The following is a 22328-nucleotide window of genomic DNA, read 5'->3' as shown; positions in this document are numbered from 1 at the left end:
GACCTAAACACAAAACTTAACAAAATTTTCAATTTTCTAAGTATAAAAAGGGCACATAATTCTGTCAAAATGCTAGTCATAGTTACATAAATTTGCCTGCACAGTCCCCTAATGATAGTAAGTAAGTGTTGCAAGTATGAAAGCAATAGCTTTGATACTTAAGGAATAAAATGGACCTAAACACAAAACTTAACCAAAATTTTCAATTGTCTAAGTATAAAAAGGGCACATAATTCTGTCAAAATGCAAGCCAGAGTTATCTAACTTTGCCTGCCTAGTCCCCTCATGATAGTAAGTAAGTGTACCAAGTTTGAATGCAATAGCATTGATACTTTATGAGAAAAGTGGACCTTAACGCAAAACTTAACCGGACGCCAACACCAACGCCGACGCCAAGATGATGACAATAGCTCATTTAAAAAAAAAAAAAACATGAGCTAAAAATGAATGGATTGGAACAAAACTCGCACTACACACTAACACTCTACCATATAGGTAGACTTACATACCAAAAATCAGCTAAATATCTAAAAACAACTCCTGAAATCTGTTCATGAAAAGAACATTTAATAAAAGTCCACTACGTAGACTTACACATCAAAAATCAGCTAAATATCTAAAGGCCTTTTGGAAAAAAAATCCTGAAAACTGTTAATATAGAGAAAATTTAATAAATGTCCAATGCCTATAACTTAGCCAACAAGATGCGTTTGTGAAACACAATGTCCCCTATATGACGTTTGACCTTGAAGGATGACCTTGACCTTGACCCTTCACCACTCAAAATGTGCAGCTTCATGAGATACACATGCATTTCAAATATAAAATTGCTAGCTTCAATATTGCAGAAGTGACATTACATGAGCAATTTTGACCCATATATTTGACATTGAAGGATGACCTTGACCTTTCACCACTCAAAATGTGCAGCTCCATGAGATACACATGCATGCCAAATATCAAGATGCTATCTTCAATATTGCAAAAGTATTCATAAAATAAGCGATTTGGGCCACATATATTTGACCTCTGACCTTGAAGGATGACCTTGACCTTTCACCACTCAAAATGTGCAGCTCCATGAGATACACATGCATGCCAAATATCAAGTTGCTATCTTCAATATTGCAAAAGGTCTGATAGAATGAGCGATTTTGGCCACATATATTTTACATCTGACCTTGAAGGATGACCTTGACCTTTCACCACTAAAAATGTGCAGCTCCATGAGATACACATGCATGATAAATATCAAGTTGCTATCTTGAATATTGAAATACTGCAAAAGTGTACATTAAATGAGCCATTTTGACCCATATATTTGACCTCTGACCTTGAAGGATGACCTTGACCTTGACCTTTCACCACTCAAAATGTGCAGCTCCATGAGATACATTTGCATGCTTAATATCAAGTTGCTATCTTCAATATTGCAAAAGTTATTGCAAATGTTAAAGTTGGCGCAAACCAACCAACCAACCAACAGACCAACCAACAAACAGACCAACAGACAGGGCAAAAACAATATGTCTTCCACTACTATAGTGGGGGACATAAAAAATCAACAGATGAGAAACAAACTCACAGTTCATCTGTAGGTCATGTAGGTAGACTCATGCAACAAATATCAAGTCAATATCTGAAAGTGTTGAAGAAGAGAGACAGTGCGACTGCTATATGCCACCCTACTGGGAGGCATATCAATGTTGAAGTAACTATGACTATTTCTGCACAAACTCACCTCTCATGGTCCTGTCTGATAAAGGTGTTGGGCCCAATCTCCAGTCTCGTGACATTCTTGTTCTGGTCAAGGACATGGATGTAATAATATGGGGGGATACGAATCAGCGACTCAGATTCTTTCTTGCCTGTAGTTGCCATGGTAATGATTTACTGGAAATAAAGATTTAAAATCTGTACTCCTTGGACTTGTCAATTACTAAGTCTCAGCTTTAAAGCATGTAGAAAATCGGAAGTTTGGCCATCAAATGATTCTCATATTATTGCTTTAAAGCATATAATGAAACAGGCCTGTCAATATAAATCTATGATTTTGGGCAAGACCAATTAAACATTTTAAGGGACTTTTTCACAGGCCTGTTTCAAAATTTGCCATTAAATGTTTTAAATTGATAAATGTGAACAATGAAATTAAAGAGTGCCAGAATAAAACAAAAATAAAGGTAAAGAAAGAAAAACAAGTTATGTGTTTGTCAGAAACACAATGCCCCCTATTGCGCCGCTTTGAAGCCATAAATTTGACCTTTGACCTTGAAGGATGACCTTGACCTTTCACCACTCAAAATTTGCAGCTCCATGAGATACACATGCATGCCAAATATCAAGTTGCTATCGTCAATATTGCAAAAGTAATGAAGAAGGTTTAAGTTTTGGTTAAAGTTTTTAAATTAGTTTTTTTGACCTTTGACCTTGAAGGATGACCTTGACCTTTCACCACTCAAAATGTGCAGCTCCATGAGATACACAGTCATGCCAAATATCAAGTTGCTATCTTGAATATTGCAAAAGTTATAACCAAGGTTAACGTTTAGGGACACACACACACATACAATGACAGACAGGCCAAAAACAATATACCCCCGATCTTTCGATCTGGGGGCATAAAAAGTCATCCACACCTGGGCTCGAACCACAGACACTTGGAGTAAAAGTCTTATAGGGCTTAAACCACTCGGCAAGCTGTTCTGATATAATCACAGAGGTATTCTATACTTTATATGCACAATCCTCATAATGTTACAAATAAAACGATAACAACAAAACGGCTAATTCAATCGTTTCACATTTGTAACGCTTTAAAATTTTCATATTTTTAAATTGTCAAAAGATGCATATAATGGATAGTTTACAGCATAGTTAATGTTCAGTGCTACTATTTCCTTGCAAAAACATAATTTCAAAAACAATTTTTGTCAATTTATCAAAACATGAATAGGTCCCATTAACATGTGTAGTGTAGTGTTGTATCCATGGCATTCACAAACACAGGGATAGCAAAATAAATTGTCCTCATTCTGTGGGTTTTCTCATAGCAAGAACAAGGAAATATTGTACAGAGTAATGTAAATTACTTTTATTTTTCAATAAGCACAGTAAAAGTAGGACAGGTGTAAGAACATGAACTTCACCCACACCATGGACATGCAATTCATGTTGTGGCTTTTGAAGCACAGTCACCATTCCTCTTGCTTAACTACAGATTAAAAAAAACATGTTTTACCTTAATCACATCGAACGGTAATGGTCAACCTTCTACAGTTCAAATCTATGAATAAGTAATGACAGTAACCTAAACTCTATGTAACATGTATATTAAAGACAGGCCCAGTCTAACCACTTAGCAAGCCAGGCAGAGGCCTAGGGCAGCAAATTGTTGGGGCAACAGTGCGGCACTATGGGCTACTTGTTGGGGCGGCAGTGCGGCACTATGAGCTACTTGTTCGGGTGGCAGTGAGGCACTATGAGCTACTTGTTGGGGCGGCAGTGAGGCACTATGAGCTACTTGTTGGGGCGGCAGTGAGGCACTATGAGCTACTTGTTGGGGTGGCAGTGAGGCACTATGAGCTACTTGTTGGGGTGGCAGTGAGGCACTATGAGCTACTTGTTGGGGTGGCAGTGAGGCACTATGAGCTACTTGTTGGGGTGGCAGTGAGGCACTATGAGCTACTTGTTGGGGTGGCAGTGCGGCACTATGAGCTACTTGTTGGGGGCAACAGTGCAGCACTATGAGCTACTTGTTTGGGTGGCAGTGAGGCACTATGAGCTACTTGTTGGGGCGGCAGTGAGGCACTATTAGCTACTTGTTGGGGCGGCAGTGAGGCACTATGAGCTACTTGTTGGGGTGGCAGTGAGGCACTATGAGCTACTTGTTGGGGTGGCAGTGAGGCACTATGAGCTACTTGTTGGGGTGGCAGTGAGGCACTATGAGCTACTTGTTGGGGTGGCAGTGAGGTACTATGAGCTACTTGTTGGGGCGGCAGTGCGGCACTATGAGCTACTTGTTGGGGTGGCAGTGAGGCACTATGAGCTACTTGTTGGGGCGGCAGTGCGGCACTATGAGCTACTTGTTGGGGGTGGCAGTGAGGCACTATGAGCTACTTGTTGGGGCAACAGTGCGGCACTATGAGCTACTTGTTCGGGCCGCAGTGAGGCACTATGAGCTACTTATTGGGGCGGCAGTGAGGCACTATGAGCTACTTGTTGGGGCAGCAGTGAGGCACTATGAGCTTCTTGTTCGGGCGGCAGTGAGGCACTATGAGCTACTTGTTGGGGCGGCAGTGAGGCACTATGAGCTACTTGTTGGGGCCGCAGTGAGGCACTATGAGCTACTTGTTCGGGCGGCAGTGAGGCACTATGAGCTACTTGTTGGGGCAGCAGTGAGGCACTATGAGCTACTTGTTCGGGCGGCAGTGAGGCACTATGAGCTACTTGTTAGGGCGGCAGTGAGGCACTATGAGCTACTTGTTCGGGTGGCATTGAGGCACTATGAGCTACTTGTTGGGGCGGCAGTGCGGCACTATGAGCTACTTGTTGGGGTGGCAGAGAGGCACTATGAGCTACTTGTTGGGGGCAGGAGGCACTATGAGCTACTTGTTGGGGCGGCAGTGAGGCACTATGAGCTACTTGTTGGGGCGGCAGTGAGGCACTATGAGCTACTTGTTGGGGCGGCAGTGAGGCACTATGAGCTACTTGTTGGGGTGGCAGTGTGGCACTATGAGCTACTTGTTTGGGCGGCAGTGAGGCACTATGAGCTACTTGTTGGGGTGGCAGTGAGGCACTATGAGCTACTTGTTGGGGTGGCAGTGAGGCACTATGAGCTACTTGTTGGGGCGGCAGTGAGGCACTATGAGCTACTTGTTGGGGTGGCAGTGAGGCACTATGAGCTACTTGTTCGGGTGGCAGTGAGGCACTATGAGCTACTTGTTGGGGTGGCAGTGCGGCACTATGAGCTACTTGTTGGGGGCAACAGTGCAGCACTATGAGCTACTTGTTTGGGTGGCAGTGAGGCACTATGAGCTACTTGTTGGGGCGGCAGTGAGGCACTATGAGCTACTTGTTGGGGGCGGCAGTGAGGCACTATGAGCTACTTGTTGGGGTGGCAGTGAGGCACTATGAGCTACTTGTTGGGGGCAACAGTGCAGCACTATGAGCTACTTGTTGGGGTGGCAGTGAGGCACTATGAGCTACTTGTTGGGGCGGCAGTGAGGCACTATGAGCTACTTGTTGGGGCGGCAGTGAGGCACTATGAGCTACTTGTTGGGGTGGCAGTGAGGCACTATGAGCTACTTGTTGGGGCGGCAGTGAGGCATTATGAGCTACTTGTTCGGGTGGCAGTGAGGCACTATGAGCTACTTGTTGGGGCGGCAGTGAGGCACTATGAGCTACTTGTTGGGGGCAACAGTGCGGCACTATGAGCTACTTGTTGGGGCGGCAGTGCGGCACTATGAGCTACTTGTTGGGGCAGCAGTGCAGCACTATGAGCTACTTGTTGGGACAGCAGTGCAGCACTATGAGCTACTTGTTGGGTGGCAGTGAGGCACTATGAGCTTCTTGTTGGGGCAGCAGTGAGGCACTATGAGCTACTTGTTGGGGCGGCAGTGAGGCACTATGAGCTACTTGTTGGGGCGGCAGTGAGGCACTATGAGCTACTTGTTGGGGGCAACAGTGCGGCACTATGAGCTACTTGTTGGGGTGGCAGTGCGGCACTAAGAGCTACTTGTTGGGGCAGCAGTGCGGCACTATGAGCTACTTGTTGGGGCAACAGTGAGGCACTATGAGCTACTTGTTGGGGCGGCAGTGAGGCACTATGAGCTACTTGTTGGGGCGGCAGTGAGGCACTATGAGCTACTTGTTGGGGCGGCAGTGAGGCACTATGAGCTACTTGTTGGGGCGGCAGTGAGGCACTATGAGCTACTTGTTCGGGTGGCAGTGAGGCACTATGAGCTACTTGTTGGGGCGGCAGTGCGGCACTATGAGCTACTTGTTGGGGCGGCAGTGAGGCACTATGAGCTACTTGTTGGGGCAGCAGTGAGGCACTATGAGCTACTTGTTCGGGGCGGCAGTGAGGCACTATGAGCTACTTGTTGGGGCGGCAGTGAGGCACTATGAGCTACTTGTTTGGGCGGCAGTGAGGCACTATGAGCTACTTGTTGGGGCAGCAGTGAGGCACTATGAGCTACTTGCTCGGGCCGCAGTGAGGCACTATGAGCTACTTGTTGGGGCGGCAGTGAGGCACTATGAGCTACTTGTTGGGGCAGCAGTGAGGCACTATGAGCTACTTGTTCGGGCGGCAGTGAGGCACTATGAGCTACTTGTTGGGGCGGCAGTGAGGCACTATGAGCTACTTGTTGGGGCCGCAGTGAGGCACTATGAGCTACTTGTTCGGGCGGCAGTGAGGCACTATGAGCTACTTGTTGGGGCAGCAGTGAGGCACTATGAGCTACTTGTTCGGGCGGCAGTGAGGCACTATGAGCTACTTGTTGGGGCGGCAGTGAGGCACTATGAGCTACTTGTTGGGGCGGCAGTGAGGCACTATGAGCTACTTGTTGGGGCGGCAGTGAGGCACTATGAGCTACTTGTTGGGGCGGCAGTGAGGCACTATGAGCTACTTGTTGGGGCGGCAGTGAGGCACTATGAGCTACTTGTTGGGGCGGCAGTGAGGCACTATGAGCTACTTGTTCGGGTGGCAGTGAGGCACTATGAGCTACTTGTTGGGGCGGCAGTGCGGCACTATGAGCTACTTGTTGGGGCGGCAGTGAGGCACTATGAGCTACTTGTTGGGGCGGCAGTGCGGCACTATGAGCTACTTGTTGGGGTGGCAGTGAGGCACTATGAGCTACTTGTTGGGGCGGCAAGTGCGGCACTATGAGCTACTTGTTGGGGGTGGCAGTGAGGCACTATGAGCTACTTGTTGGGGTGGCAAGTGCGGCACTATGAGCTACTTGTTGGGGGTGGGCAGTGCGGCACTATGAGCTACTTGTTGGGGCGGCAGTGCGGCACTATGAGCTACTTGTTGGGGGCGGCAGTGAGGCACTATGAGCTACTTGTTGGGGGCAACAGTGCGGCACTATGAGCTACTTGTTGGGGCAGCAGTGCGGCACTATGAGCTACTTGTTGGGGCAGCAGTGCAGGCACTATGAGCTACTTGTTTGGGCGGCAGTGAGGCACTATGAGCTACTTGTTGGGCGGCAGTGAGGCACTATGAGCTACTTGTTGGGGCGGCAGTGAGGCACTATGAGCTACTTGTTGGGGCGGCAGTGAGGCACTATGAGCTACTTGTTGGGGCGGCAGTGAGGCACTATGAGCTACTTGTTGGGGCGGCAGTGAGGCACTATGAGCTACTTGTTGGGGCGGCAGTGAGGCACTATGAGCTACTTGTTGGGGCGGCAGTGAGGCACTATGAGCTACTTGTTCGGATGGCAGTGAGGCACTATGAGCTACTTGTTGGGGCGGCAGTGCGGCACTATGAGCTACTTGTTGGGGCGGCAGTGAGGCACTATGAGCTACTTGTTGGGGCGGCAGTGCGGCACTATGAGCTACTTGTTGGGGTGGCAGTGAGGCACTATGAGCTACTTGTTGGGACGGCAGTGCGGCACTATGAGCTACTTGTTGGGGTGGCAGTGAGGCACTATGAGCTACTTGTTGGGGTGGCAGTGAGGCACTATGAGCTACTTGTTGGGGTGGCAGTGCAGCACTATGAGCTACTTGTTGGGGCAACAGTGCGGCACTATGAGCTACTTGTTGGGGCGGCAGTGCGGCACTATGAGCTACTTGTTGGGGTGGCAGTGAGGCACTATGAGCTACTTGTTGGGGTGGCAGTGCGGCACTATGAGCTACTTGTTGGGGCGGCAGTGCGGCACTATGAGCTACTTGTTGAGGCGGCAGTGAGGCACTATGAGCTACTTGTTGGGGTGGCAGTGCAGCACTATGAGCTACTTGTTGGGGTGGCAGTGAGGCACTATGAGCTACTTGTTGGGGCAACAGTGCGGCACTATGAGCTACTTGTTGGGGCAGCAGTGCGGCACTATGAGCTACTTGTTGGGGCAGCAGTGCAGCACTATGAGCTACTTGTTTGGGCGGCAGTGAGGCACTATGAGCTACTTGTTGGGGCGGCAGTGAGGCACTATGAGCTACTTGTTGGGGCGGCAGTGAGGCACTATGAGCTACTTGTTGGGGCGGCAGTGAGGCACTATGAGCTACTTGTTTGGGCGACAGTGAGGCACTATGGGCTACTTGTTGGGGCGGCAGTGAGGCACTATGAGCTACTTGTTGGGGCGGCAGTGCGGCACTATGAGCTACTTGTTGGGGCGGCAGTGAGGCACTATGAGCTACTTGTTGGGGCGGCAGTGCGGCACTATGAGCTACTTGTTGGGGCGACAGTGCGGCACTATGAGCTACTTGTTGGGGCAGCAGTGAGGCACTATGAGCTACTTGTTGGGGTGGCAGTGCGGCACTATGAGCTACTTGTTGGGGTGGCAGTGCGGCACTATGAGCTACTTGTTCGGGTGGCAGTGAGGCACAATGAGCTACTTGTTGGGGCAGCAGTGAGGCACTATGAGCTACTTGTTGGGGGAACAGTGCGGCACTATGAGCTACTTGTTGGGGCGGCAGTGAGGCACTATGAGCTACTTGTTGGGGTGGCAGTAAGGCACTATGAGCTACTTGTTGGGGCGGCAGTGAGGCACTATGAGCTACTTGTTGGGGTGGCAGTGAGGCACTATGAGCTACTTGTTGGGGCGGCAGTGAGGCACTATGAGCTACTTGTTGGGGCGGCAGTGCAGCACTATGAGCTACTTGTTGGGGTGGCAGTGCAGCACTATGAGCTACTTGTTGGGGGCAACAGTGCGGCACTATGAGCTACTTGTTGGGGTGGCAGTGAGGCACTATGAGCTACTTGTTGGGGTGGCAGTGCGGCACTATGAGCTACTTGTTGGGGTGGCAGTGAGGCACTATGAGCTACTTGTTGGGGCAACAGTGCGGCACTATGAGCTACTTGTTGGGGCAGCAGTGCGGCACTATGAGCTACTTGTTGGGGCAGCAGTGCAGCACTATGAGCTACTTGTTTGGGCGGCAGTGAGGCACTATGAGCTACTTGTTGGGGCGGCAGTGAGGCACTATGAGCTACTTGTTGGGGCGGCAGTGAGGCACTATGAGCTACTTGTTGGGGCGGCAGTGAGGCACTATGAGCTACTTGTTTGGGCGACAGTGAGGCACTATGGGCTACTTGTTGGGGCGGCAGTGAGGCACTATGAGCTACTTGTTGGGGCGGCAGTGCGGCACTATGAGCTACTTGTTGGGGCGGCAGTGAGGCACTATGAGCTACTTGTTGGGGCGGCAGTGCGGCACTATGAGCTACTTGTTGGGGCGACAGTGCGGCACTATGAGCTACTTGTTGGGGCAGCAGTGAGGCACTATGAGCTACTTGTTGGGGTGGCAGTGCGGCACTATGAGCTACTTGTTGGGGTGGCAGTGCGGCACTATGAGCTACTTGTTGGGGTGGCAGTGAGGCACTATGAGCTACTTGTTGGGGTGGCAGTGAGGCACAATGAGCTACTTGTTGGGGTGGCAGTGCGGCACTATGAGCTACTTGTTCGGGCAACAGTGCGGCACTATGAGCTACTTGTTGGGGCGGCAGTGAGGCACTATGAGCTACTTGTTGGGGTGGCAGTGAGGCACTATGAGCTACTTGTTGGGGGCGGCAGTGAGGCACTATGAGCTACTTGTTGGGGTGGCAGTGAGGCACTATGAGCTACTTGTAGGGGCGGCAGTGAGGCACTATGAGCTACTTGTTGGGGTGGCAGTGTGGCACTATGAGCTACTTGTTGGGGTGGCAGTGAGGCACTATGAGCTACTTGTTGGGGTGGAAGTGCGGCACTATGAGCTACTTGTTGGGGCGGCAGTGAGGCACTATGAGCTACTTGTTGGGGCGGCAGTGAGGCACTATGAGCTACTTGTTGGGGTGGCAGTGAGGCACTATGAGCTACTTGTTGGGGTGGCAGTGCAGCACTATGAGCTACTTGTTGGGGTGGCAGTGAGGCACTATGAGCTACTTGTTGGGGTGGCAGTGAGGCACTATGAGCTTCTTGTTGGGGTGGCAGTGAGGCACTATGAGCTACTTGTTGGGGTGGCAGTGAGGCACTATGAGCTATTTGTTGGGGTGGCAGTGCGGCACTATGAGCTACTTGTTGGGGTGGCAGTGAGGCACTATGAGCTACTTGTTGGGGCGGCAGTGAGGCACTATGAGCTACTTGTTGGGGCGGCAGTGAGGCACTATGAGCTACTTGTTGGGGTGGCAGTGAGGCACTATGAGCTACTTGTTGGGGTGGCAGTGAGGCACTATGAGCTACTTGTTGGGGTGGCAGTGAGGCACTATGAGCTACTTGTTGGGGTGGCAGTGAGGCACTATGAGCTACTTGTTGGGGTGGCAGTGAGGCACTATGAGCTACTTGTTGGGGTGGCAGTGAGGCACTATGAGCTACTTGTTGGGGCAACAGTGAGGCACTATGAGCTACTTGTTGGGGTGGCAGTGAGGCACTATGAGCTACTTGTTGGTGTGGCAGTGAGGCACTATGAGCTACTTGTTGGGGTGGCAGTGAGGCACTATGAGCTACTTGTTGGGGCGGCAGTGCGGGACTATGAGCTTCTTGTTGGGGCAACAGTGCGGCACTATGAGCTACTTGTTGGGGTGGCAGTGCGGCACTATGAGCTACTTGTTGGGGTGGCAGTGAGGCACTATGAGCTACTTGTTGGGGTGGCAGTGAGGCACTATGAGCTACTTGTTGGGGTGGCAGTGAGGCACTATGAGCTACTTGTTGGGGTGGCAGTGAGGCACTATGAGCTACTTGGTGGGGCGGCAGTGCGGGACTATGAGCTTCTTGTTGGGGCAACAGTGCGGCACTATGAGCTTCTTGTTGGGGTGGCAGTGCGGCACTATGAGCTACTTGTTGGGGCGGCAGTGAGGCACTATGAGCTACTTGTTGGGGTGGCAGTGAGGCACTATGAGCTACTTGTTGGGGCAACAGTGAGGCACTATGAGCTACTTGTTGGGGCGGCAGTGAGGCACTATGAGCTACTTGTTGGGGCAACAGTGCGGCACTATGAGCTACTTGTTGGGGCGGCAGTGCGGCACTATGAGCTACTTGTTGGGGTGGCAGTGAGGCACTATGAGCTACTTGTTGGGGCGGCAGTGCCGCACTATGAGCTACTTGTTGGGGCAACAGTGCGGCACTATGAGCTACTTGTTGGGGCGGCAGTGCGGCACTATGAGCTACTTGTTGGGGTGGCAGTAAGGCACTATGAGCTACTTGTTGGGGCGGCAATGCGGCACTATGAGCTACTTGTTGGGGCAACAGTGCGGCACTATGAGCTACTTGTTGGGGCGGCAGTGCGGCACTATGAGCTACTTGTTTGGGTGGCAGTGAGGCACTATGAGCTACTTGTTGGGGCGGCAGTGCCGCACTATGAGCTACTTGTTGGGGCGGCAGTGAGGCACTATGAGCTACTTGTTGGGGTGGCAGTGCGGCACTATGAGCTACTGGTTGGGGCAACAGTGCGGCACTATGAGCTACTTGTTGGGGTGGCAGTGAGGCACTATGAGCTACTTGTTGGGGTGGCAGTGAGGCACTATGAGCTACTTGTTGGGGCGGCAGTGAGGCACTATGAGCTACTTGTTGGGGCGGCAGTGCGGCACTATGAGCTACTTGTTGGGGCGGCAGTGAGGCACTATGAGCTACTTGTTGGGGCGGCAGTGCGGCACTATGAGCTACTTGTTGGGGTGGCAGTGAGGCACTATGAGCTACTTGTTGGGGCGGCAGTGAGGCACTATGAGCTACTTGTTGGGGCGGCAGTGCGGCACTATGAGCTACTTGTTGGGGTTGCAGTGTGGCACTATGAGCTACTTGTTGGGGTGGCAGTGCGGCACTATGAGCTACTTGTTGGGGCGGCAGTGAGGCACTATGAGCTACTTGTTGGGGCGGCAGTGCGGCACTATGAGCTACTTGTTGGGGTGGCAGTGAGGCACTATGAGCTACTTGTTGGGGGCAACAGTGCGGCACTATGAGCTACTTGTTGGGGTGGCAGTGAGGCACTATGAGCTACTTGTTGGGGTGGCAGTGAGGCACTATGAGCTACTTGTTGGGGCGGCAGTGCGGCACTATGAGCTACTTGTTGGGGCAACAGTGAGGCACTATGAGCTACTTGTTGGGGTGGCAGTGAGGCACTATGAGCTACTTGTTGGGGCAACAGTGCGGCACTATGAGCTACTTGTTGGGGTGGCAGTGCGGCACTATGAGCTACTTGTTCGGGTGGCAGTGAGGCACAATGAGCTACTTGTTGGGGCAGCAGTGAGGCACTATGAGCTACTTGTTGGGGGAACAGTGCGGCACTATGAGCTACTTGTTGGGGCGGCAGTGAGGCACTATGAGCTACTTGTTGGGGTGGCAGTAAGGCACTATGAGCTACTTGTTGGGGCGGCAGTGAGGCACTATGAGCTACTTGTTGGGGTGGCAGTGAGGCACTATGAGCTACTTGTTGGGGCGGCAGTGAGGCACTATGAGCTACTTGTTGGGGCGGCAGTGCAGCACTATGAGCTACTTGTTGGGGTGGCAGTGCAGCACTATGAGCTACTTGTTGGGGCGGCAGTGCGGCACTATGAGCTACTTGTTGGGGTGGCAGTGCGGCACTATGAGCTACTTGTTGGGGCGGCAGTGAGGCACTATGAGCTACTTGTTGGGGCGGCAGTGAGGCACAATGAGCTACTTGTTGGGGTGGCAGTGCGGCACTATGAGCTACTTGTTCGGGCAACAGTGCGGCACTATGAGCTACTTGTTGGGGCGGCAGTGAGGCACTATGAGCTACTTGTTGGGGTGGCAGTGAGGCACTATGAGCTACTTGTTGGGGCGGCAGTGCGGCACTATGAGCTACTTGTTGGGGCGGCAGTGAGGCACTATGAGCTACTTGTTGGGGTGGCAGTGAGGCACTATGAGCTACTTGTTGGGGCAACAGTGCGGCACTATGAGCTACTTGTTGGGGTGGCAGTGAGGCACTATGAGCTACTTCAGGGCTTGAATTACTTTTTTTTTTCAACTCGCAAAAAATTGCTAGTTGTTAATATTTCAACTCGCATTTTTTATTTCCAACTCGCAATACAAGTTTTCATAATAATGCATCCTTTGGTTGATAAAAAGTGATTGGCGATGTTCACTAAGCACTGAAAGGATGGACCTATGTTTATTTTAACTAAAAACTTCAAAGCAACATTGTAACACAATTGAGTGTAAAGAGTATTTTTTTTTATATCAGTTATATCATCCAAAGTTAATGCCTCGGTCCATATGGGGCGACATCTGGCCTTTTGCTACTGTTGCCACTGATCCACCACCTATTCACAGCTCTGCGTGGCTGGAACCCCTCATTATCTCTGATAGAGATTCGCATTAATTGGTCCATCCTTTCAGTGCTTAGTGAACATCGCCAATCACTTTTTATCCTTTTCATAACAGAAAAGCATCTTTCACACTCAGCATTGCTGAGGGGGTAGAGACCAATCAGATGAATCGCAGAACATCTTACACACATTGCCGTCTTGGTCTCTCTCCGTGTTCAAAGTTATTTTTAGCTCGTCTTCCCATTTCTTAACTGTTTTGGCATTTCTTTTTATCTGGTTCGGCCTCGGCTTTTTTGTCTTCCACAGAGGAGACGGAGGAATTCGCCACAAAAAAGCTAGTTATTTTTTTAGTAGACGACATTTTTGAGTTTTTAAATCGTCTGCTAAACGTGTTCCGTCTATTTATAAGAATGAGGAATTAACGAAATGAGCTTCGTTTTAAAAAAAACTTCATACTGAATAACTATCGCCAATTTTCACTTAAGAAGGGAATAACATACTTTCAATTGCAATAATATAATTTTCAATGTTCTTTACTAACTATATCGGCAGAAAGATACAGTGCAGAGCGTAAATATATTTTAAAAAATATTTCGTAAAATTATTTCTGCTAGAACGGAAGTAACCGCTGAAATACATTATGCAAATTAGGGTAATTCCAATTTTCAGATCTATTTTTAGATCGAAACTAGACGGGGTTTAATTATTTTCGTACTTGGTCGGAAGACTTTCGATCGGCGAACAAATCTTGTATTTAATCCAAGATCTTTAAGCACCTTGTTTGTTTTTTCCCCAACTCGCAAAAAATGGCGAGTATCTAAATGTTGCACTCGCATTTTAGACGTGTTTTTTAAAATGTACTCGCAAATGGCCTGTTTGCGAGTGCTTAATTCGAGCCCTGGGCAGTGCGGCACTATGAGCTACTTGTTGGGGCGGCAGTGAGGCACTATGAGCTACTTGTTGGGGCAACAGTGCGGCACTATGAGCTACTTGTTGGGGCAACAGTGCGGCACTATGAGCTACTTGTTGGGGCAACAGTGCGGCACTATGAGCTACTTGTTGGGGTGGCAAAGCGGCACTATGAGCTACTTGTTGGGGTGGCAGTGCCGCACTATGAGCTACTTGTTGGGGCGGCAGTGCCGCACTAAGAGCTACCTTACAAATATAAATAATTGCCGCCCTTAAGTAATAAATGGATTGAATCAATTTTGTGGAGTCAAGCTGTTTTCACACTTGTTACATTATACAAAATCATTTTGTATCCCTCTGCACACTTTGTAGGTAAATTAAGTATAATGTTAGCAAGTGTTAAAATGACCGATTGACTAGTTGGACAGCTGACTCACAACAAATTGGATTCGGAGGGCTATTGATGATAGTTATTGTTTAATAACTAAGTTTACCGTAACTTTGATTGTATAAGAGATGACATTAAGGTTTGAATGAATGAAATTTCTAGAGACATTGAACTGATGGAACTTGTTTCTACATTTGCTTATGCAAAAGCGCCAAAAATACAGTTAAAAAATTGTATAATATACCATAATACATGAGATTCTGTGGAATGTACTAGTTCTTCTTGAATGCTTTGAACTTTAATACATGTAGGTACATATCCCTGTGAGTGTGACATGGAGGATTAATAGCCAGGAGTTGGATTATTGCAACTATTGAATGTAGATAGGAATTTAAAGAAATAGCAGCACAAAATGTATAAATTTGTGAAAGTTAATAATAATTAATAAGTTGCTTTTGGTGTTAGGGATATTATGGAATTGTGCATTATTTTTGGTTATCAAAATACTGTTAATTTTATTATTTTTGTGTGCTTTCAACTTCATATGTCATATTGAATCCAGTCGCATGAAAATTGTAGAACATGCATACACATGCAATAGTACAAGTATAACACAGATGTTAATGTGCTAGCTTGTAAAATCAGTTGAATTTATAGCTTGTACGATCAGTAAAATTTATAGCTTGTAAAATCAGAAGAATTTATACCCCGATTGTAAACTCTTGTTATGTGCAGTGTTCCATTAAGTTTACACTAAATTTTAACCAGCTTACACCAATAACAACTTTGAGGTCTAATGGTTCAATAATAGTTAACTCAATCAATATTGACATGGGTGTAAACTACTACCACATCTATTTACTTGATTATGTTTAGTGTACACGCAGCAAATATTACTTGGTCTGATATCCAGAACAAACATTTCCAACAAAGCGTTTCAAAATATATTAAGCAAGTTGCTAAGCAACCTTACATAAACCTGCATTGATAAAAAAACATAACAATGTTATTATTTATGCCATTTGATTCCCAATATTATTTCATCAAGGAGATACATTTTTTAGCCTCAAACATGAACAATGTGTTACTTTTTACTGCTTTGTTTTACAGATAAAAATCAACTTTTTCTGATTTTATTTTGAATCCTGGCAATTCCAAAAGCATCCTAAACAAAGGGTTCTCAAACAGCTTATCAGTTTTTAGCATAGGTGCGTTTACGCACCTATGCTTATGGTATATACCACATTTCGAAAATCCACATCCATCGGTTGCCCTTTATGAAGCCTTACCTGATCAAAAATCAGACGAAATATCTATTTAATTTAGTATATGGTCATTCTTACAATTTTTTTTTTGAAACGTTTTTCTAACGTTTTCTTCCAAGAATATTGCTGACACCGTTTTTAGTGAATTTTTCTAAGACCGTTTTATGTCAAAAAATCTTCTTATAACCTAAAACAAATTTCGTTCGTAAAACAATTCTATCTGCACTATAAATCTCAATCTCCTACGCAGTGGCCTCCCTTATACTAGAAGTTACTGACCGGGCGAAGTAAGGGAAGTAACTGCTGTGAGGAGTTTCTATAAAAATCTGCATTCAGAAATCTGTATTCAGAACTCAATCTGTTGTGCACGTCTGCATCTAACGCTTACCACAAGTTTTACGACAAATTCTTGACGCAGACGAATAGGGTAGCGTCTATTTTCATATGTGAAAAGAATAGAGAAAAGAATCGATACAGATCTGTCCGTGCTTAAATTTGAAAGGCTTGGGTAATTATTTTTCATAAGCGTTTCATACACTGATGTAAATGGAAAGATTATCTATTTAAATAGTCGGTAATTGTTTGAAATTATTGATTTGAGAAATTCGCGGATGGCGATATCGAACTACATTATACCACGTGACGCCATTCTTCCCTGTATCTTGCACCTATGCTTTTAACGCCATCGGCGCTCTCGTTTTAATGGGGACTGCAATGAGGGCATTCTTACCTGATCACATTAAGACTGACAATGTTGTTGTGAGCTGACAATAAGGTAAACATCAATGTAAATAGTTCAAATTGTAATCATGACTGACAAGTTTGATTTGAATTCGGAAAGATCCTGAGAGCACTCCCTCACAAAGAAGTTGACCTTAAGGATTAGGTTGAATGGGAACGCTAGTGCAACTGTTAATAAGCGCTTTATTATCTCATGTTTCAGATAATTATTTATTATTCATTCATTCATTAGTAAATGCATTTTGCAATAAAATGAACAAACCTAAATTTCAATTATTCAGTCACAGAAACATCAGAGTCATTAACATTTGAATCTGATATTATGTGTATGTTTATTTTGCTAAAAAGTAGTGCTTTATGTACTTCCTTTGATCATACTCTTGAGACTGCATTCAGGGATTTTTGTATTTTTAAGCTCTGTCTAAACATTCATGAAGTAACACCTTTAAAGTTATTTCAAAGTTCTTATAAATGGCTAACATGAATACATTAAAGTGGTTCTGATAGAAAACAATAAAGAACAGTTATGAATTAAATTAAGTGCATTCATTATGTTTAACTGAAGTTAATATAAAGATAATTTTCTAACTGTATTTGTTCAAAAACATTAAATAATAAAAATTGATGTCATTGATGAATAAAATATTTAACCTAAATAAACAAACACAATGTTCAAATGACTTGTACTTTTTTAATATGTTGAAAACATAATTTATTTAACTAACCACACTGGGTATGCAGATAAACAAGGGACAAAATTGTCACAAAACCAGGTTTTCATTGTGAAAAAAAATCTGATAAAGGGAGACAACTCAAACTGAACTTTTTAAATGAACAAACAAAATTAACACCCTTTGTAAGTTTGTTTTAAAATAAATCTATTTTTAGTCGTGGCGACCTTGACATTGGAGATATTGACGTGATTCTTTTGTGCGACACACCGTCCCATGATGGTGAAAAAATGTGCCAAATGATTTTAAAATATCATAATGAATGACATGGTTATAGCCCAGACAAGCTCATTTATGGCTATTTTTTACCTTTGAACTCAAAGTGTGACCTTGACCTTGGAGATATCGACGTAATTATTTCGCGCGACACACCGTCCAATGATGGTGAACAAATGTGCCAAATGATTTTAAAATCTGACAATGAACGACATAGTAATGGCTCGGACAAGCTCATTTATGGCCATTTTTGACCTTTGAACTCAAAGTGTGACCTTGACCTTGGAGATATAGACGTAATTATTTCGCGCGACACACCGTCCAATGATGGTGAACAAATGTGCCAAATGATTTTAAAATCTGACAATGAACGACATAGTTATGGCCCGGACAAGCTTGTTCCGCCAGCCCGCCAGCCAGCCAGCCAGCCCGCCCGCATTCGCCAATCTAATAACCAGTTTTTTGCTTCGGAAAACCTGGTAAAAAATCCCGGAAGAATGGTAGATTTTTTCCCCAAAAAATAGAAAATTCGGTCGGAAAACAGCATAAACTGGATGAACAGTAAACATTTCAACAAAATAAAACTACTTAGAAATATTGCAAAAAAATGTTTTATATTCCAGCATGTAAAGTAATTACTGTGCTTCAAATACTAAAATTTTGATAGTATTCAATGAAATATAAACCAAGACAGAGCATGTTTTTATAGGTGGTATTCATGAAGTTGCGGATACTTTGATTCACGAAATAGGGCCCTTCGGATAACAGAGACTTTCAACAAATTGGGCACTCTGATAACAGAGTTTTATCTTCTACCTGAAATGCATTTATGTATATTGTGGCTATTCTTACCAAACATTTTAAAGTACGAATCAATTTGCATTGTCAAGCCCGACACATTGGGAATCTATGCATAACATAATTACATACACATGTAAAATAGAACCAATGGCTTTGTTCGTTTTCAAAAGTCTTATTACTATTAATTCATATAATTAATATTGTAAGTGCTAATTTTAAATAAGATTCAAATGCTTATTTCAGAAGTAATATATTTCAAGTGACAACCGAAAATCATTGTCTAAGTAATCAACTTGTTTTTAAGTGGTAAATTGAGATTAAGATAATTGAAAATACAACAGACCATGTGGATCAACACGACTGTGTTCAATCGAACTTATAGCAGGACTCTAGATAAGGGGAGCAAGGGGTCTTAAAGCGGCAAATACACCTCATAAAATCCTTGGTAATTGGTGCTCATTAAAATCGCATCATGAAGACGATACTAATGCTTAGCCACAAAATTTAAGAGAGATTGGAAAACTCCCTTTACATTGAGCTCTACTTATAGGAAGCACTTCCCTTTATACTTCCCTTTCCCTTTTATTATCATATTCCAAAGGGATATGAACATTTTTTGGTCATTTGTTTTTAATTTACATCAGTACATACATTTATATTTATTGCCTGCTTACTATTACAGTATTCAACAGTGAATTCTGCATTTCTGATTCACTAAATAGAGTGTGTAATATCTGGTAAAAAGTGTCGAGTTATCTGGAATCGAAGTGCCATTGTTTTTCAGATGATCGGTAAAAGAAGTGTCCATGAAAATTTGGCATCCGACTCTGAAAACATTTGAATTTCCTCAAATACGTCAGTTAACTAAAATTTAACATGTTGATACATTAATGGACATATTGATCTTTTATTTCAATTAGTTGGCACGTTTTTGATTTATGTTCGAGTATTTTTATTTTGTTTAAATACGTACTGATCATCGAATTTATGATGATTATCGATGAAATATTATCTCTTTTTTTATAATCCACTGTTTTTTCACGAACTTCTTGCTCCGCAATATGAAGTACTTTACCATTAATAGACCAAACAATGTTACATCTCTGAAAACCAAATGAACAGAACATAAATGCAAAAAAACTGAATAACTCAACTCTCGCGCGTGGCTTTTGTTGTTATCTGGTATCGAAGTGCCATCTGTTATCAAAGTATCCGCTTACCCAGCGTGAACCATGTTTTATACTTTAATTTAGTAAACATTTTATAAAATTAACTTATTGAAGTACAAATAACAACAAATAAGATATACTTACATTAATACTGCAAAGAGATTTAATGAATATTATAATTCAGTACTTTCATGAACACAGTAATCATTATTGAAATATCACTAAATTGATAGTTAACATGCAAAATATAACATATATACTTAATTATCCTTTAATTGATATTCTCTAGCATGAACTAATGCAGCTAGCTATGTACAGGTAAAGTCTACAGGCTTAAATTATATATAGCAAGTAATTCTTTGATTCATATCTATTTTTATAACAATATATACACCTCAACATTGCCAGTTGATCAATTCGGTGTGAAGGATTTCACAATCTTTACACAGTCTGTCTCAATGTGATATAAAATGTGCCTACGTTTTCAGTTTAAGAGTTCAGTTTCTATATATTGCGAAATACGGGGGGGGGGGGGCTGTATACATGCAATCCCTATTGTGAATTGCGATTGTATTATTATGAAATGGACTCATAAATAAATACCTCAAACTCATGTACACGTACAGGCTTGAAGTTGAAATCAATTAATACAGTAATATTTATTTTTGCCGGAGACATAGATCTACGTCTCTGTTTATGCAAATGATTGAATCTATTTATAATAAAAAAATCATGTTAAAATAGAGCACACAATCATATTTTAGGCATAACAAAATATGTGTGTTGAAATAATAATATAGAACACATTTCTTTAATATTTATAACGCACGAACGATTGTCATGATTCCCCGTGGTGTACCCCCGCCTTCGATGTAATTAAATTGCGAAATACTCAACATTTACAAAATAACAATATATATATATAATGTTGCAATAAATATTTGTGTATCATTAGGTGATATTTATTTAATTTAAAAGAAATGTTTTCGTTACATATAACGAAATTTCTTACCACTTAACCGGCGGTTGGTCTTGTTCACTTCCTTACTTTCTAATCAATATTTATTTATAGCAATTACCAATTTGACGAAAGTCGGGAACCAGATATTTTAAAATAGAAATGACGAACTTATACAGGTTTCGTCACACTGCAATTTCGTCGCAATGAATTTACTGTTGAAAACGGGTAGAGGGTTCGTCACCATGGTAATATATAGATGTGAATAATACCGGAGAACTTTAGCACCTTTGATTGACACCTTTCTTCCATGTTAAAACATGTTGTTTTTTTAATTTTCTGTTCATGAATTAAATACATTTAGATAAATTGAAGTTTTGAATTGAATTGATTTGATTATACATGTAGATCTATTAAAATACCAACCAATGCAATCTTACAACTGTTTTGTTAATTTACCTGCTTCAAAGTCCAACATGAACCAACCCACCTGCGGGTTTTCAATACGTTGGTTGATGCGTGTGAGCACGTGGATGTAATCCTCCTTTGATCTCCTCGACATCAGAACACATACACCAGGGGTACTTGTTTAGTTTCCTCGCTTTTTTACGAAGGTGTGGATTGTGAAGAGCTGGTAGAAGGGACTTTTTACCACCTTAAAAGTTCCGTCAGTGATCCATCTACGGGCTTCTTTAAGTTGCGCGAGTTCCACACGCACGTCATCCACCAAGAAGTCTACGCCGATGAAGTCGATATCGAGCTGCAATATATCTTACAATATATTATATATAATTATCAATTATTGAATATCAATGGCGGTCGTTATCATCTTCATAAATTATTATTAGTATAACATCAAAGTTCAAATCGGTTGGGTCTTTTGGTTGCATGTTTTGTCTGTAGAGGTTAGCAGCCCTGATGAGGTTCGCCGGTTGCGGTAGGTTGACGTCGTCTTCCACTATGCTTGCTGCCGGTTGGAACACATTCTTTTTAGACCCGTACATAACCTCTGCAAGAGCCTTCACCTGCTTCGCAAAATACGCTGAAATAATACGAGAAATTATTATTATTATTATTTATTTTTTATTATTACGAATTATTATTATTATTTTGAATTATTATTATTTTGAATGATTATTATTATTTTAAATTATTATTATTTTGAATTATTATTATCTTAAATAATTATTATATATACATAATATTAACATCATTATTATTTATAATGTACGTGCCCTAGCAGTGGATGTTTATCCAACACTGCTTATCAGCTTGTTGCCGCCTATCTTACTTCCCCCACTTATTACTTCACCTAGAGGACGCTCCGGTATTGATTGGTCCAGTGGCACGATCGGTGCTTCGATGTTCCGGCCAGTTATATAAAATGACCGATCTTCTACTTGGTCTCTTATTGTGTCTCGAGAGTTCTGACATGTATGAGCTATCTTGACTCTCCGATATCTCAGGTATCGTGAGTTTCGACTCCTCTGATATGTCGGCGGTTTCCATCGGTACCTCCGGTAGGACTTCTGCTGTGAGTTCCGACTCCTCTGCTATGTCGGCGGTTTCCATTGGTACCTCCGGTAGGACTTCTGCTGGTCGGCTGCATATGCGACATTTCCATTCGACTACAGCACCCTTCATCATTTTGCGATACTGTCTTAGAATGATTCCTGTGTCACAAGACAGATGTTGCGATTTTTGCGCATTGATCACACGATATTGCGCGATCATCGTCATTAACG

The 22328-nt window shown here is 44.1% G+C and overlaps 1 protein-coding gene across 3 annotated transcripts in view; it reads right to left on the bottom strand.

Annotated features, from left to right (window-relative positions):
* LOC127831994 (major vault protein-like) overlaps positions 1-20718 on the bottom strand; it is a 39990-nt gene extending 19272 nt beyond the window's left edge. For 2 of the 3 annotated variants that reach the window (XR_008026616.1, XM_052357125.1), the window contains exons 1-2: positions 19770-19920; positions 1742-1893 (exon numbers count right to left, since the gene is read on the bottom strand). Coding sequence is in view for 2 of the 3 variants with exons in the window: in XM_052357125.1 (XP_052213085.1) it covers positions 1742-1881 (140 nt within the window). In the remaining variant the exon portion in view is untranslated. Of the gene's footprint in view, positions 1-1741; positions 1894-19769; positions 19921-20637 lie in introns of those variants that run through there. The other variant, XM_052357133.1, reaches the window with a different exon arrangement.
* Between the last annotated feature and the right edge of the window lie 1610 nt (positions 20719-22328).

The sequence above is a fragment of the Dreissena polymorpha genome, chromosome 1 (genome assembly GCF_020536995.1).
Source record: "Dreissena polymorpha isolate Duluth1 chromosome 1, UMN_Dpol_1.0, whole genome shotgun sequence".
Classification (NCBI taxonomy): domain Eukaryota; kingdom Metazoa; phylum Mollusca; class Bivalvia; order Myida; family Dreissenidae; genus Dreissena; species Dreissena polymorpha.
This window is presented reverse-complemented; position numbering and strand designations above follow the sequence as displayed.